This window comes from Peromyscus leucopus, chromosome 12, assembly GCF_004664715.2.
Source record: "Peromyscus leucopus breed LL Stock chromosome 12, UCI_PerLeu_2.1, whole genome shotgun sequence".
Taxonomy (NCBI): Eukaryota; Metazoa; Chordata; class Mammalia; order Rodentia; family Cricetidae; genus Peromyscus; species Peromyscus leucopus.
The window spans coordinates 58,218,156-58,233,090 of NC_051073.1; the positions used below are offsets into that span (position 1 = coordinate 58,218,156).

Consider the following 14,935-nt stretch of genomic DNA (forward strand, 5'->3'; position numbering starts at 1 on the left):
CTGGTCAATGAACTCCATGGAGTTGCCTCTCTCCCTCAGTTCTGGGGTCACAGACTCCTGCTACCACACCAGGCATCTGTGTGGGTCCTGAGGCTCTGAATACACCAAGCATGTTTCCTACTGAGTTAGCTCTCCAGCCTCCCTAAACATTTTTTTTTTTAAATAAATGAAAAGCTATCTCTTTTAAAATTTAATTAAAAATCAGGGATTTCACTCTTAACCCTAGGGGAAACCTTCCATGTGTCTTTGGGATAGACAAGTTGTGCGTTTATAGTAATGATGGGATCCCTGGAACTTTCCACAGTCGCTGTCCTCCACGCCAGACGTCAGGACCTACCTCAATGCAGAGGCACGTGGGCTCCCCCTTCTCTGTGACTGCACATTCCCGGCCAGCTCCACAAAACACATTGGCACAGATCTTGGATTTGCTCCTTGGTTCTTCCTAAAATACAAATCATAAGGGAAGCCACGTTACTGAGACGACCCCACCACAGGGTAAAACAATGGTGATGATGGCCTTTCAGGCTTGGGACTCTGGTCTGCCTAAAGTTGTCCTCCAATAATGGACACCGATCTCACAGGCACTGTTCTGGCTCAGGTTCAGGAACCCCAGATTGCTCCCCTAAGAGCAAAGCAAGAGCGACTTTCTTGCATTTTTCCTCATTTAAAAAAGATACACGTTGAGCATCTGTGAGAAAGCTAGGCCTGTGCTAAGGCCTGAGATACAAAGGTCAGTCTTTGACCTCGTGAACTCTGTGGCTCCCAGCGAGGAAGTATCTAGAACACACATATGGACGTGGGACAGCGGTAGCCCCAGGGAGCAGAAGTGTATGAGAGAATCGGGTGAAGCTGTCTGAAGATTCCACACCCTTAACTGATTCTTTAAGTATGAGAAGACTAAGCCAGGAAGAAATGGAAACAGTGGAAACACATCCAGACATTTTAACACCAAGAGATGTTCACAGCAATACCATCCCAGAGGCCAAGAGAATGGCTAAAAACGTGGACATGCTATTGTTTGATCATTCAGCCCCTCTATGTGCCCAGGCTATAAGATAACAGGACCAAAGCACCCCGAAGAGAGCAGAATGGCCCACAAGCCTTTTGCTGGTCAGGATTCCTGTTCAGACACATGTAACAGAACGGCAAGGAAAGGAAGGCCCGTAAGCCACATGAAAGTGCGGCTTTCGATGGGCACCAGTTTGTTGGCGGTACATTGCTTTACTCCCATTCACTGGAGGTAGAGGGCCAGCCTCTTTCCCCATTCAGCCCCGCAGTCGCGGTGGATAAACAGAGAACGGGATTCCTCCGGCCCTGTCCTCAGCGAGGCTCCGCAGGCTGAAAGTGCTACAAGCTTCCGGGCCTAAGCCTGCTGGGCTGGAGCTGGCTACGCAGCAGCCAAACTGGAAGATGCCTAGGAACGACCGGGTAAACGCAACATTCATGCTTCCAGCCCACGCCTACCGTGTCATCTAAAAACCCATACCCACGAGGTTGTAACAGAAGATTTCTTAAACGGGGAACCACGAACAGGTCAAAAACAAACTAAAACAAAGCCCCAAAATTGCAGAGCTTGAGATCCGTGAGACCGGTCCAAAAATAGCTGCTCTGCTGCCACCTGGAGGCTACTTTGCAAACTCCAGGTTATTCTTTTCTCCCCTAAGCCAGCTTGCCCGCCGTGCAGGGCTCTCATTGGTCTAGAGCTCATTTGCATTTTCACATCTCATTGGTTTTCAGGCTGTTGCTAAACCAGTTTTTTTTTGTATTTTTCTTTAATATTGCTAAGTAGAATTCAAAAATGCTGGCAGTGAAGAAAAGAGGAAGTATTTCTCTGAAGGTTGGAGGAATGGATTCAGAGCTCTGTTTCCTAAACGGGGCTGGGGGGTGGGGGTAGGGAGTGGGAGTGTGTGTGTGGATAAAATCCAGACAGGGCCCTCCCTCTTGTGGGAGCTGTGCCTCGGAGCACAAAGCAAAGCTAGACGGGAAGGGAAAAAGCGATTGCTGGTTGTTGTAAAAGATAACTCGGGTGGTCTCTTCCCCACCCAGAACTCTAACCCACGGGCCCATCAAATGAGCAAGAGATGCACAAATGCACACCACAGGGAGCCTGGCCATATGTCTGCACTCAAAACGTTCCCCATGTGTCCCTAATTAGTCCCTCGGATTCTTCCAGCCATGCATTTCCTCATCTGTGAAACAGGAGTAAATATAGCACAAAAAAAGTGTGATCAATGGGAATAGCTTACAGGCTGCTTGCAGAAGAGCCCGGAGCATTGAGAGCATGTTGTCTCGTGTGTGTGTGTGTGTGTGTGTGTGTGTGTGTGTGTGTGTGTGTGTGTGCTTATTGTGTATTTATCTGTGTGGGGTAGGGGTGCACCCGTCAGGGTGTGTGCAGAAGACAGGACAGCTTGTGGGAGCCGGGTCTCTCTTTCCATCAGGTGAGTCCCAGGGATTGAACTCAGGTTGTCAGGCTTGGCCGCAAGTGCCTTTACCCACTGAACCGTCTCACCCCACCCCTTTTTGATAAATACTACAAATAAAAGCTGTTCTGTGGAAGTCATTTGCGGAAGTAGTTCTCAAAAATATGTTTGGAGAAGAATACCTTTTTCTTGCACCCTAACAACTAACATTTGAAGAGTACGATTAAAACTTGCAAAATGTTTTCATACACACAATTTCACCTTACTGCATGGCTAACCCAATAAGAACATGGATAGTATTACTGGCCCCATTTTACAAACGAAGACATTCGGGCTCCAAAAGGTCAAATAATTTGCCTTAAGTCCCAAAACCAAAAAAGAGAGGAGCCTGTATTCAGCTCACTGATGACTAAAGCACCCATTCATAACCACCTGGCATCCTGCAAAGTGACCTACCACAGGTGATGCTACTTAAGCTCTATTAAGTCCCTAGTTCTGATGCCATAGTATCCCCATTTTACAGGTGAGGAATCTGACCTTAGAAGCCCAGTTACAAAAAGTGACAGCATTGGATTTTCTTCCAACCAAAGGGAAATAATTCTTCTACATTTAGTTTATTTTTAAGTCCATATGACTTAAGGTTAGGGGAATTATAGTGGGAATATGGGTGATACAATAGGAAGTGTAAGGAGACCGTACTGAGTGCATTAGGCATTTAGAGCTGATACCCGACCCTCATATCCACCCCTCTTCCATATCCGTCACGGTCATGGCCACGAGCAAGGTAGTGTCTTGAAACCTGTTTTCTCAGCTGCAAATATGAAATACTGATGGTTAGAACTGTGCTGAGAATTAAATGGGACATGCCGTGTGCTACACATCAGGACGTGGCTGTCACTACAGTGGGTGATTGATTTTCAGTTTCCCCCCTGAAATGCTGTCACGGCCACCTTGGATCGTCATAGCCGCATTTTCCCCTGTCCTCACTTACAGTGGAAAGATACCGCTGAGAGGCGGGCCCAGCAACCCCTGGAGGGCCTTTGACAGAGCTCAGGGATGGGGAAGCTGGGAGTTACACAAGCATTCTCTCTGCAGGTGACGCGTCTGTCAGTAGGTGGCAATCTCTCTCTTTGTCTCACACAGCCCGGAGCCGCATTGCGGAAGAGCCTTCCTGGCCGCTGCAGCTCTACCCAGCTCTGTCCTCCCAGTGAGGAGTGCAGGGATGAGGGAGAAGAGGGTGGCCACGGGCAGAAGGGTGATCTGCCAGTCTGGGGAGGCAGTCTAACCTGTGTCCATGTTTATTTCTGCATGTGCACAGCAAGTCAGACTTGGAAGAGCTAGTCTCGCGGCTAATTTTCACACTACAAATTCCTCTGGGCAAAGGAATGCCCAACCGCCCCGCCTTTTACCGGATGAAAACGTTCTCTGTCCGCTCTTGCATGTTAACGCTGCTGCGGGCTTGCACAGCAATTTTTAAATCAGTTTAAACTTAAAACAGTTTCTAATTTATGCATTTGTGTGTGTGTATGCATCCTGTGTGAGGACATGCTGTGGGTACCCAAAGATGCCAGAAGAGGGTACTGGATCCCCTGGAGCTTGAGTTACAGGTGGTCATGAACTAGCAAACATGGGTGTTGGGAACTGAATTCGGTCCCCTGGAAGGGCAGCAAGTGCTCTTAACCACTGCTCAGCAATTTTGATAGGTTATTTTTTCTATTTTTTCCTCCCCCCCCCACCCCTCTGGCTCTCTAAAAGGAGCTTGACTCTAGGCTCTTCCAGATTTGAAATCCTGACATGATGACTGTCCTCAGGTGACACTATGCCCTGGCCTCCAGCTCTCAACTGCAGCCTCTTTCCAATGAACCACTCTGTCTACAAATCAAAGCCAAGAAAAAGATCATCTTCAGCCTGAGGTCTTACAGACCTGCAATGATTTTTATGTATTTAGGTATTTATTTATTTGCAAGCAAATGGAAAAGGAGGTTATTTGCAACTCCAGCAGGGGTGATCCTGTGTTTGAGTCTCTGGGCCGAACAGCACAAAACACACATGGAAATGTTTCTGAAGAGCCTTGCAAAGTAAAACAGTTTCTGCAGGAACCATGTGCTCTGGCAAGGATGGACGCTTACGAGCAAAGCCATAAATGTCAGCTTAATACAGCATCACTTCACTAATTGGAACTGGGTCAGGACCATCTTCTTAGTTCTTTTCCCCTTTTCCCAGTGCCCCCTCCCCCACCCTCACTCTGTCCTGCTAATGCCAAGGTGGATATCCAGCCCCATTTGCCACTGTTCTGTGGTAGGGCGGCTTTGTGGACACAAGAAGGGCTCTCCTTGCTTTGCCAGAATTAGCCATGGAAACTTCACGAGACTCTCCGTGCCTCTCCGATGCAGAGTGCCACGGAGGTGGGGACATGGGGTCGGGGACACAGGGGTCCTGGAGTACAAGCCCGTAGTACAACTGGATAACGTGAGGAAGGAAATGAAAAACCTCTTCCAGCTGCTAAAATCTAGCTGGAGCATCCATCACATGACCCCTCGCAGTCTCTGCTCCCCTGCTTTGAAAAGGAATGTGCTAGAGCACCATGGACAGGAGGAGCGGAAGAGGGTGAGACGCTCTACAACAGTGGTTCTGATTGGCTAGGCAGGAGCCAAAGCATTCGTGCCAACTCCACACTTAAGTGTCCTTTGCTTGGGTGCGTTCCCAGCCAGTGCCTTATCTCAAGTTTAACACACCAGGGCCACATGCAGGGTTTGAGAGGCCGAAAAGCCTGAATGTTTGGGGAGGGGGCAGTTTCTAGAAGAACAGGCAACTGTGAATACAAAACGGAGCCCAGGGGTCTGGGAGGGGCCGGCCAAGTCAAAGGGCTGAAACAGATGCTTAATTAGCATCCAGGTCAATCCAACTCTCCGTTTGCTCCATTGGTTCCCTTCTTGAACGAGACCTTTCTAACAGTGGTGTTGGGCCCGTAGTCTGTCAGAGCCCCGCAGAATAGCCTGTGCGCATGAGGCTTATCTCAAGCCAGCGCTAAGTGGCTTGCATACTTTGGCTCCCACAGACCCTCTCTCTCAGGGAACAGTTTTCACATTAAATGGCATTTGGGAATACAAAGTTTCAATTATACAAGATGAGAAGTTTCTGCAGACTATGGTATAAATATATATACTTTAAACTACACTGTAATGGCTGTTTTTAATTCACAGAAAAGGGACTTTCAATCTTCTCAGGGCATGCACACAATAGTAACTACTTCTTCGAGGTAACAGATGTATTCATCAGCTTGACTGTATATGAATATAAAACCACTGGGCTGGAGAGATGGTTCAGCTGCTAAAGGCTAGGCTCACAACCAAAACTTCGGATATAAAAATCATCAAGTTGTTTATCTCGAATACATAAAGTTTTTGTATACCAAAGTTCAGAATGCCTGGGTGAAACTTCCAAGCACAGAACACTTATCTGTTCCAAATTTTCCTAGTAGACTTTCACAAGAGATTCATTTTCTGTTCTTCAGCCTTCAGCCGAAGATTTGTCCACTTTAACAGCCAATGTAGGGCATAGACATAGTTTTCCAGGCTTCTTCAAGCAAGGAGAGTAAATAAACAATTTAAATGTATTTAAAATTAGAACCAATGAATGCCCATATTCATTAAAGAATGGTAACAGCACACAACTGCAAACCCAGCACTTGGGAGGCAGAGGCAGGCAGATCTCTGTGAGTTCGAGGCCAGCCTGCCCTACATGGAGAGTTAGAAGCCAACCAGGGCTATATCACGAAGACACAGCTGGGTATGGTGGTGAGCACACCTGAACCCCCCAGCTCTGAGTGAGGAAAATCACCTTAGTCTGGGAGTTCCATACTAGCTTAGGAAACTGTGGGGGACCTGCTCCCACTTTTCCCCCCAGGGTACCCTTGAGCAGGGAGAAGTGAGAAATATGTAGATAGAAATATAGAGGAGAGAGACAGATAGAAACACAGGATAACTCGGGAGGGCCTGGGTCAAAACCCACTGGCCTCTTCTGTCTCTTCTAAAGGGCTTATAAAGGAATGCCAAGGGGTGGAGCAAAAGACACCCCCCCAGCACAGCCAAGTGCAGACCATCCCAGACACCTGATGACCATGCACGTGGTCAAACCATCCCCTGATGCAGCCCTGCTGTGTAAAGCAAGCTCAGATCTCACTAGGAAACCTTTGTGGACCCCAAGACAAAACAAATTGACACTCTGCCTCAAAACAAGCAAACAAACAGAAAACAAAACAGCAACAAAAAACCTAATCAAGATAACAGTCTGTGACCAGCATGACACAGGGACATAGCCTAAGTCTAAAAGGAACTGAGGATGTGGCCTCTGTCTTTGTGAGGTTGCTAATGCAGCTGGGTGGTGAGACTGTCATGTAGACACCTGCAAGACTGCAAACAGGGGACCCACTCTGAAAATGGGGCTCACATTCCCTGCAGGATGGCTGGGTCGACCCATAAACCCTGTAGACACGGGGAGAAACAGAGAAAGGATTGGGAGCATGCGGAGACCACCTCATGGGAGGAGGGTAGATATATGGTTGAAAGACATCCAGAACTTTCTAAAGAATATTGAGGCCTGGCAATATACTGGGTGTAGGGGAAGGAAGGAGTGAGCCCGAGAGCTGTGGAGGAGGCCTTTGGTTTTGGGGGACCAGCCAGTAGAGGAATGTCTCTGTCAGAGAGGCAGCCTTGGCAAGAGGGTAGGGTGAGCACCAGACAGGCAGTGACGAGTCAGGTGTGGGTACATGTCTAGGCAGACAGTAGGACATCCCACTGACAGCTAGAAATAGGGACAGAGACGCACATCTGGATGTCATCTGTGTAGGAGTGAGAGGTGGGGGAAGAGGAACACATGGGCTCAGGAGGAAAGGGTGGGGTGGAGGGCTGAGGAGAGCTGGGGAGGGAAATTGGAAACAGTCCAAGGATTGCGGAGCATGCGCCCATCAGCCCACGAGGGGTCTCTGCAATTAGAAAGGACACCTTCCCTTCGGGCAGCTGCAGGGGTGGGCCAGGGTACTCGGGCTTGGCAAGCACAGTACAGGTTGGGTTGTAGACTCTTTCGTTTCTCTTCAATCAATAGCCTGCCCCAGCACGGGGGCTCTGAAGGTAAAGCAACCAGAAAAGTGGAGGAGGAAGTTCCAGGAAGCCGGGGAGAAGCCCGGCTAGTTGAGAGCGAGCTCCAAAGATGAATACGACGGCATGAGAAGTATTTGGTAAATGGTAGGATGGGATGGTGAGAGCATCCAGCTCTGAACCAGTCCCCGAGAGACAGACCTGAAGTAGGACCCTAGGAGTGTGCCTGCCTCCTGGATGGTGTGACCTAGGGAAGAAGCTTAACATCTTCGAGCCTCAGTTTACCAATCTATAATATGCAAGGGTTGGACATGATGCCCAAGGTCCCTTATATTGTTTGAATTCCATTAACTAGCTCACACATTTGCCGCTCCACGTGAGCCTGAATATTAAATGTGTATCTCCCAAGTAAGCTCACTAGAATGCCCCCACTAAGAGAAAGGTTTTCTACAGACTTTTTGAGACAGGGTCTCACTAGGTAGCCCTGATTTACCTCAAACATGCCATGTATATAGGTCAGGGTTGGTACTGAACTAACAGCAATCCTTCTGCCTCAGCCTCCAGGGTACTGGGATTGTAGGCATGTCTGCCATGACCAGCTTGTAGACATGCTAACTTGGTGGCATTTCAAGGCTTTTTGCTGGAGGCATCAGAGTAGGTTCTTAGGATCTAAGGACTTCATAAACAATGCTTTTCCACTCCCTCTTGGATCACTCTAGAGCAGCGGTTCTCAACCTGTGGGTCATGACCCCCTTTGCGGTTGACTGATCTTTTCACGGGGGTCACCTAAGATCATCCTGCATATCAGATATTTACATGACGATTCATAACAGTAGCAAAATTACAGTTTTGAAGTGGCAACGAAATAATTTTGTGGTGTGTGTGGGGGGGGGGCGGGCGGTCACCACAACATGAGAAACTGTATTAAAGGCTTGAAGTCTTAGGAAGGCTCAGAACCGCTGTGTCCTAGAGGGAAACAACAATGGATACCAAGTGGGCTGAGTTCCCTCGTGAGGAACCTGCTGGAACTTTCTACCCCACTAGAATGCTACTAATTAAGTTTTAGCTCGACTTATGTTTGCCTTGTAAGAAAGAAAGAGTGGGAGAAGAAAGAGAAAATGGCTAACGGAAATTCACGGGCGATGGAGAGCCTCCTTTCCTGCCAAGAACCTGTCACTGAAGTATGTCTCACGCTGCCAGGCCTCACATTTACTCCGCATTCATGCTCTAATTATTTCCACATGGAGTTCAAGAAAAATGGTTGGTCGAGAGTTTCTTTAAAAAAAAAAAAAAAATTCCCCACACCTAAATGTCCAGTACTCTCAATTCTGGGTGGTGAAGGCCCCAGAATGGGCTGACTGAGCCATCCCAGACAGCCAGTTTTAGAAGCATCCATCACCTGCAGGGAGAGCCACATCTGGACCTACATCCCTGCTTGCTCTCATTCCCAAGCTGACCCTCCATCTCCCCAGGCATCCCTAGCCAGGAACCAATTAGTATTCATTCTTAAGAAATCTGAGTGGAATGCAGAGTTCTTTGTTCTGATTTGGTGGGAGGGAGAAGGGAGAGGGATAAAACCAAGAGGCATCTTGCTCTGTTAGAAGATTCTAGCAGTACCTGGGTGGCAGTTGTTGGCAACACACACTTGCCAGGGAAGGAACTGGCTGTGGCAAAAAAAAACCCCACAGTAGCTATCTTGATTGGGGAGTAGTGTACTCTACCCCTCACCCCTATCTGCAGCTTAATCCCATTATCCCAATTTGCATACGGCTCCCTGTCTCAGTGTTGTACTGCTGTGAAGAGACACCATGAGCAAAGCAACTCTTAGGAAAGAAAGCATTTAACTGGCGGCTGGCTTACAGCTTCAGAGGGTTAGTCCATTATCATCATGGCGGGGAGCACAGTGGAAGGCAGGCATGGTGCTGGAGAAGTAGCTGAGCACTAGAGAGACTCTCAAAGCCCACCTGATGACGCAGTGGCACACTCCCACCAACAGGGTCACAGACCTTCTAATCCTTTCAAATAGTGACTAAGCATCCAAATCTAAGAGTCTATGGGGGGCCACTCTTACTCAGACCACCATACTCCCCTATTCTGAAGAGAAGCCATTGGCCCGCACAGTGGCTCCCACGCACGTTGGATGCCTGACTCTCACACACCAGTCTTCACTTAAGACACATTAACAAGTTCACAGCATGTGGTCTTTCCCTCTCTCTCTCTTGTGACTTCACTTTGAGTGTGGCCTTGGCATCCTTGGCCTCATGGCCTTTTTAGACTCCTTGACTGTGGAGAGCAGAGAGAGGGAGGGACCTGGGAGTAGAGTAAGTGGCCAGGACAGGTGAAAGGCCCAAACCTGGGCTCTCGGGGGTTTCCAAGTCCACGCGAGAGCTCATGACCCTTTGAAAATGTCAGTGCTATGAGAGATTGCTACGTGAGTCTTTAGCTTTCAGATGGGCAGAGAATGTCCCACAAGACCAGCTTTAAAAAAACAAAACAAAACAAAACAAAACAAAACACTATCACCATCTGTGAAGTCTGATTTATGGCCTGGCTTCCTTAAATTCTTCCTGTCCTTCAAGGTTTAGCTCAGGCTTCCTCCTCAACGAGCCTTTCTTTCTGATTGTTATGAACGCCTCCTTCCTTGCCTGATCTGCAGCCCCCCCTCATATGAACCCATTTTGATAATTTACTTAAAAAATTGACTGTATATATTTTTTTTCTTTCCAGCTGAGCTACAACCTTCTAGGGGACAAAAGTAAAGCTTTAGTGCCGGGCGGTGGTGGCGCACGCCTTTAATCCCAGCACTTAGGAGGCAGAGGCAGGCGCATCTCTGTGAGTTCGAGGCCAGCCTGGGTACAGAATGAGTTCCAGGACAGCCAGGGTTATACACAGAGAAACCCTATCTCGAAAGACAAAACAAAACAAAAAAGCATTAGTGTCCTTTTGTAGGCCCTAGTATATCACCCACATCACTCAATCACCTGAAGTAATAGTTAAAGGCAGACTTGGGTGGCATCGCTCTGGGTTGGGGCAGCAAGGCTCAGTACCAGCTCCTCTCCTGGAAACAACCCAAGGGTGGATTCTTCTGCAGACAGAGACTGAAGACCCCACAAATCTCCACCAGACCATTATTAGCATTCAGCCTGGAATTCTACCAATCTGAGGCTGTCTGAGACCCACAGAAGACACTGGCAGGTGTGTGTCTCTGTGGGCACACGCGCGCAGATGAGGCAGCTGGAGAGGCACTGGATGGCTGGAATGCCTTTCAGTCCTGTCTCTTGTCTATGATTCATGTATGCTCCAGCTGAGACATGCTGAATGAAGAAGAAAGGAGAGAAGGAAGGTGGGCGAAGTCTGGTGGGACCACAGGGTGTACATTCGGGCAGGGAAAAAGCGGCCTGACACCGTGGCGGCCTAGTCATGGGGGAAGCAGAGGCCAAGATCAGCGAGTGAGACGAGGTGAGAGAAACAGTGGAATGGGTCGGTCCCTTGGGGCAGCTGTTTGGCGACCTCTTCCTAGGAAGCCTGCTCCTTCATTATCCTAGGAAGTGAAGGGAGTGTGCTGCTCAATCAACTGAAACCTGAAATGAGGTTTGCCTTGCTTTGGTCCCTTCTTTAGGGGCAGAACATTCAGGTCTCCTGGCTATTGGCAGAACATCTGGGTTTCCTGGCACAACCTCCCGACCCTGACTCATGTGCTATCCTCGCAATGGGCTGTAATTTACTGGGAAGAGAACTGGAGGGGAAGATCTGGACTTCAGCTGGACCTATGGAGGGTGTTTTCCCTGGGACTGGGTACTGTCAAAGAGATTGCGATGCCCACCAAGACTGAGGCCTTCTGTCAACAGCAGGGGCTAACAGGGATGTCAGGGAGGTCAGAGAGGCTGAGCAAAATGGATCTAGGAGACCTGGTGTAGTCTTCGGTTTAAAAATGGGGACAGAGCCCCGAGACTCCTTTGGGGGATGTGGGGCCGCAAAACAGCTGGCAAGATTCCCGCATCCCAATAAGTTGTTTTTCTAGTCTAAAAGTGTCGAAGGGGTTAATACTCAGAAACCCCCAACTAAATGAAGTCTCCATATGTGTGTGGCTCAGTAGGGTTCTAGGAGAAGCAGACAGATGTAATTAGAAGTGCTCAGACACTGTGTTGCCATGGAAACTGCTGGCCAGGAGAAACCTGGAGTTCCAGGAATAGTCTTCCCGGGAATCGCTTGAGGCAGGTGGCACTCCCACAGCTTGCCAGCTTCCAGGCTCTTGGGTCCTGTCTAGCTTCTCCCTGTCTCCCTATCCTACCCTTCAGAGGCATCCCAAGGAAGGGAGCAGGAAGTTGTCGGAGGGAAGTTCTCTGGGCAGTCTGTTTCTGCGTCTGAGGCTGAGGGTCAGGCAGGGAGGCCAGGCCACAGCTTCGTTTCTGTTTCATTACAGCCAGGGACGCTGGGAAGACAGGACAGGACAAGCCGAAAAGGGTCTGTGGACGTGGCTTTCAGTATCTATCATTTCTGAGACAACCGAGCTCCAGTCAGACGGCAGGCACAAACTAAGACCCTAATCACATTGATCATGAGGTCTATGGGGGAAAATTACGGAGTAGGAACTCTAACCTGATATCTGTGGGTCCCCAGAAACCCAGTTACAGATTTGAGGACTGGATTTCAATGGGACATAGAGATACTAAAACCCCCGATGGAACTCTCTATGAACTTAGGAACAATGAGAAATCTAAGCAATCACTTCTCAGGATGTGGACTGCCTCCTGTGGCCCCGCTTCAACTAGATTCTTAGAGGTTTTGCTACTGGAATGCTGGGAAATTTGGGTGAGGGGAATACCTATCCTTCTAGGTCTTGGTCGTTATAAATCATCTCACCTATCTTCTCTAAAAAGATAACCCCATTTCATACATTGTCACCAAAGGAGGATGGTTCCTCTGAAGCGCTTCCTGGTGATAAAGTAGTTAATCATTCTCTGCAGGGAGGCTTAATAAATCTCCCCCGAAGAGGGGTCATTCCTTGGGGTACATTCTTGCACACTCCTTAACCAAAAGCTCTGGTATCCTGTGGTCAGGAAGTGCAGGAAAAGGTCAGGGTTCCCCAGGAGACCAGCAAAAATGACTATATTTTAGGCATAATAGATCCAGGCTGAATATTATGAGCATCTGGTTCAGCCACAAGCACAGTTACAAAATTGTAGGATGTTTAGAGGGTGAGGCCCACCCAGGATGCATCCTCTAGTAACGTCCCAGATGCTGGCAATTCCAGCCATCTATCTAATGGGACTTTCTGACATAAGTTACTGTGTAGCCATGCTGGTCTGAGCCCTGATCTCCACTCTGGCTTGCGATTGGAAGCCCCCGGGCTAGCATCCTCATTTACCTGTACCCATGCTCAGACTCTCAGACTGGAAAAGTGGGGTACAGATCTCTGCCAAGTCCTGGAACTTCTTCAAGATTTCTGAGGTAATAAGGGCGCCTTATGACTTACAAGGATCAATGTTTAGCCATAGCTCGCTCTCTGCTCGGCCAGGTGGGAAGATCTGGCAGTCCCCAGGATTTTAACAATTCTGATTAGAGAAATGTCGATCTTTCTAGAACCAATTAAGAGCTACATAAAACCAGTTCCTGTGGAGACAGGGAAGACTCTAAACACAAATGAATCTTTGAACAAGCCTTATGGTTGTCCAAGGTGAAATGAGGAAACTCCACTTCCAAGACAGTGAAAAAACAAAAACACAGGCCAAACAATCAAGCACTAAAATGACAAACACATTCAAACACACACACATACACACACTACACACACCACACACCATACCACACACACCATACACCACACAAACACATACACCACATACACACACACACACACACATACACACACACACACACATACACACACACACATACACACACACACATACCACACACACCACATACACACACACACACACATACACACACACACACACACACACCATACACACACACACACACACACAAAAAAACATACACACACACACACACACACCACACACACACCACACACACCACACACACCCCACCCCACCACACACCACATAACACAACACACACCACACCACACACACACAAAAAAAACACACACACACACCACACCACACACACACACACACACACACACACACACTCTCTCTCTCTCTCTCTCTCTCTCTCCCCCAAACCACACTATGCCCATGTGCCGGAGGCTCAAAGAAGAGCACAGCACATGTTTGAAGAGCTCATAGTTTGGGTGAAGAGTGAACACAGATGTGGGGTTTCAGGGAACAGAAACACCGTGGTCTAATAATGTGATTCAAGACAAGGCACGGCCAGTGCAATCTATGGCTAAGCGATGCTGTAGCTCAAATCTGAAACGTCTCCACCCCAGGCTCACGTTTTGAGTATTTTGCCCTTGGCTTGTGGCACTGTTTTGAAGGCCATGGAGCTTTGATGAGGTAGGGCCTGGCTAGGAAGCAGGTCACTAGGGCAGGCCTTGCAGATTAGACGGTCCCTGATTTGGTCTTTTCTCTGCTTCTTGGTTGGTGGCCACAGGAGGCCACAGGAGCGAGTTCCCAGCACGAGGGGCTTCTCCGCTCCTGTCACCCTGCCTTCCTCACTGTCATAGACTGAGCTCTCTGAAACTGTGCGACAAAGGAAGCCTGTTCTCCCTGAGCTGTTGCTGGAACGTTCTACCTTGTCAGGTATACCAGCTGACCAGAAAAGCAGCCAATGTAAAGTGACCATTGTCTGGACCACTTCTTAACTAACAAACATGGAATACCAGCTTCAGAATGTTAAGTCGTCTATGAATTCAATACTAGCCACTTTTCTGAAAAGTCAAAAGAAGCATTTTGCAAAAACAAATAGAAGCAAAAAAAAAAATAAAAATAAAGCCATATTTCCCAAATGTTACCATTTCAATGTATTATTAAGAAACCTTACATATTTTTTATAATTTATTTATTTTTATTTTATTTATTTTGTGTGTATCGGTGTTTTGCCTGCATGTATGTCTGTGTGAGGCTGTTGGATCCTGGAATTACAGACAGTTGTGAGCTTCCATGTGGGTGCTGGGAATTGAATCTGGGTCCTCTGGAAGAACAGCCAGTGCTCTTCACCGCTGAACCATCTCTCCAGGCCCTACATATTTTTTTATACTGTCTTTTGACTTCATTTTTTAAAAATAATTTATTTATTTGTATTTTATGTACATTGGTGCTTTGCCTGCATGTATGTCCGTGTGAGGGTGTCAGGTCCCCTGGAACAGGAGTTACAGACAGTTTTGAGCTGCCATGTAGGTGCTGGGAATTGAACCTGGGTCCTCTGGAAGAGCAGCCAGTGCTCTTAACCACTGAGCCATCTCGCTAGGCCCCATTTTTTTTTTTTTTTTTTTTTTTTTTTGGAAACAGG

The 14,935-nt window shown here is 48.0% G+C and overlaps 1 protein-coding gene across 1 annotated transcript in view; it reads right to left on the minus strand.

Moving 5' to 3' along the window:
• Fstl1 (follistatin like 1) overlaps positions 1-14,935 on the minus strand; it is a 52,674-nt gene that overhangs the window by 18,062 nt on the left and 19,677 nt on the right. The window contains exon 3 of the mRNA XM_028894982.2: positions 338-442. Within this exon, the coding sequence (XP_028750815.1) occupies positions 338-442 (105 nt within the window). The remainder of the gene's footprint in view (positions 1-337; positions 443-14,935) is intronic.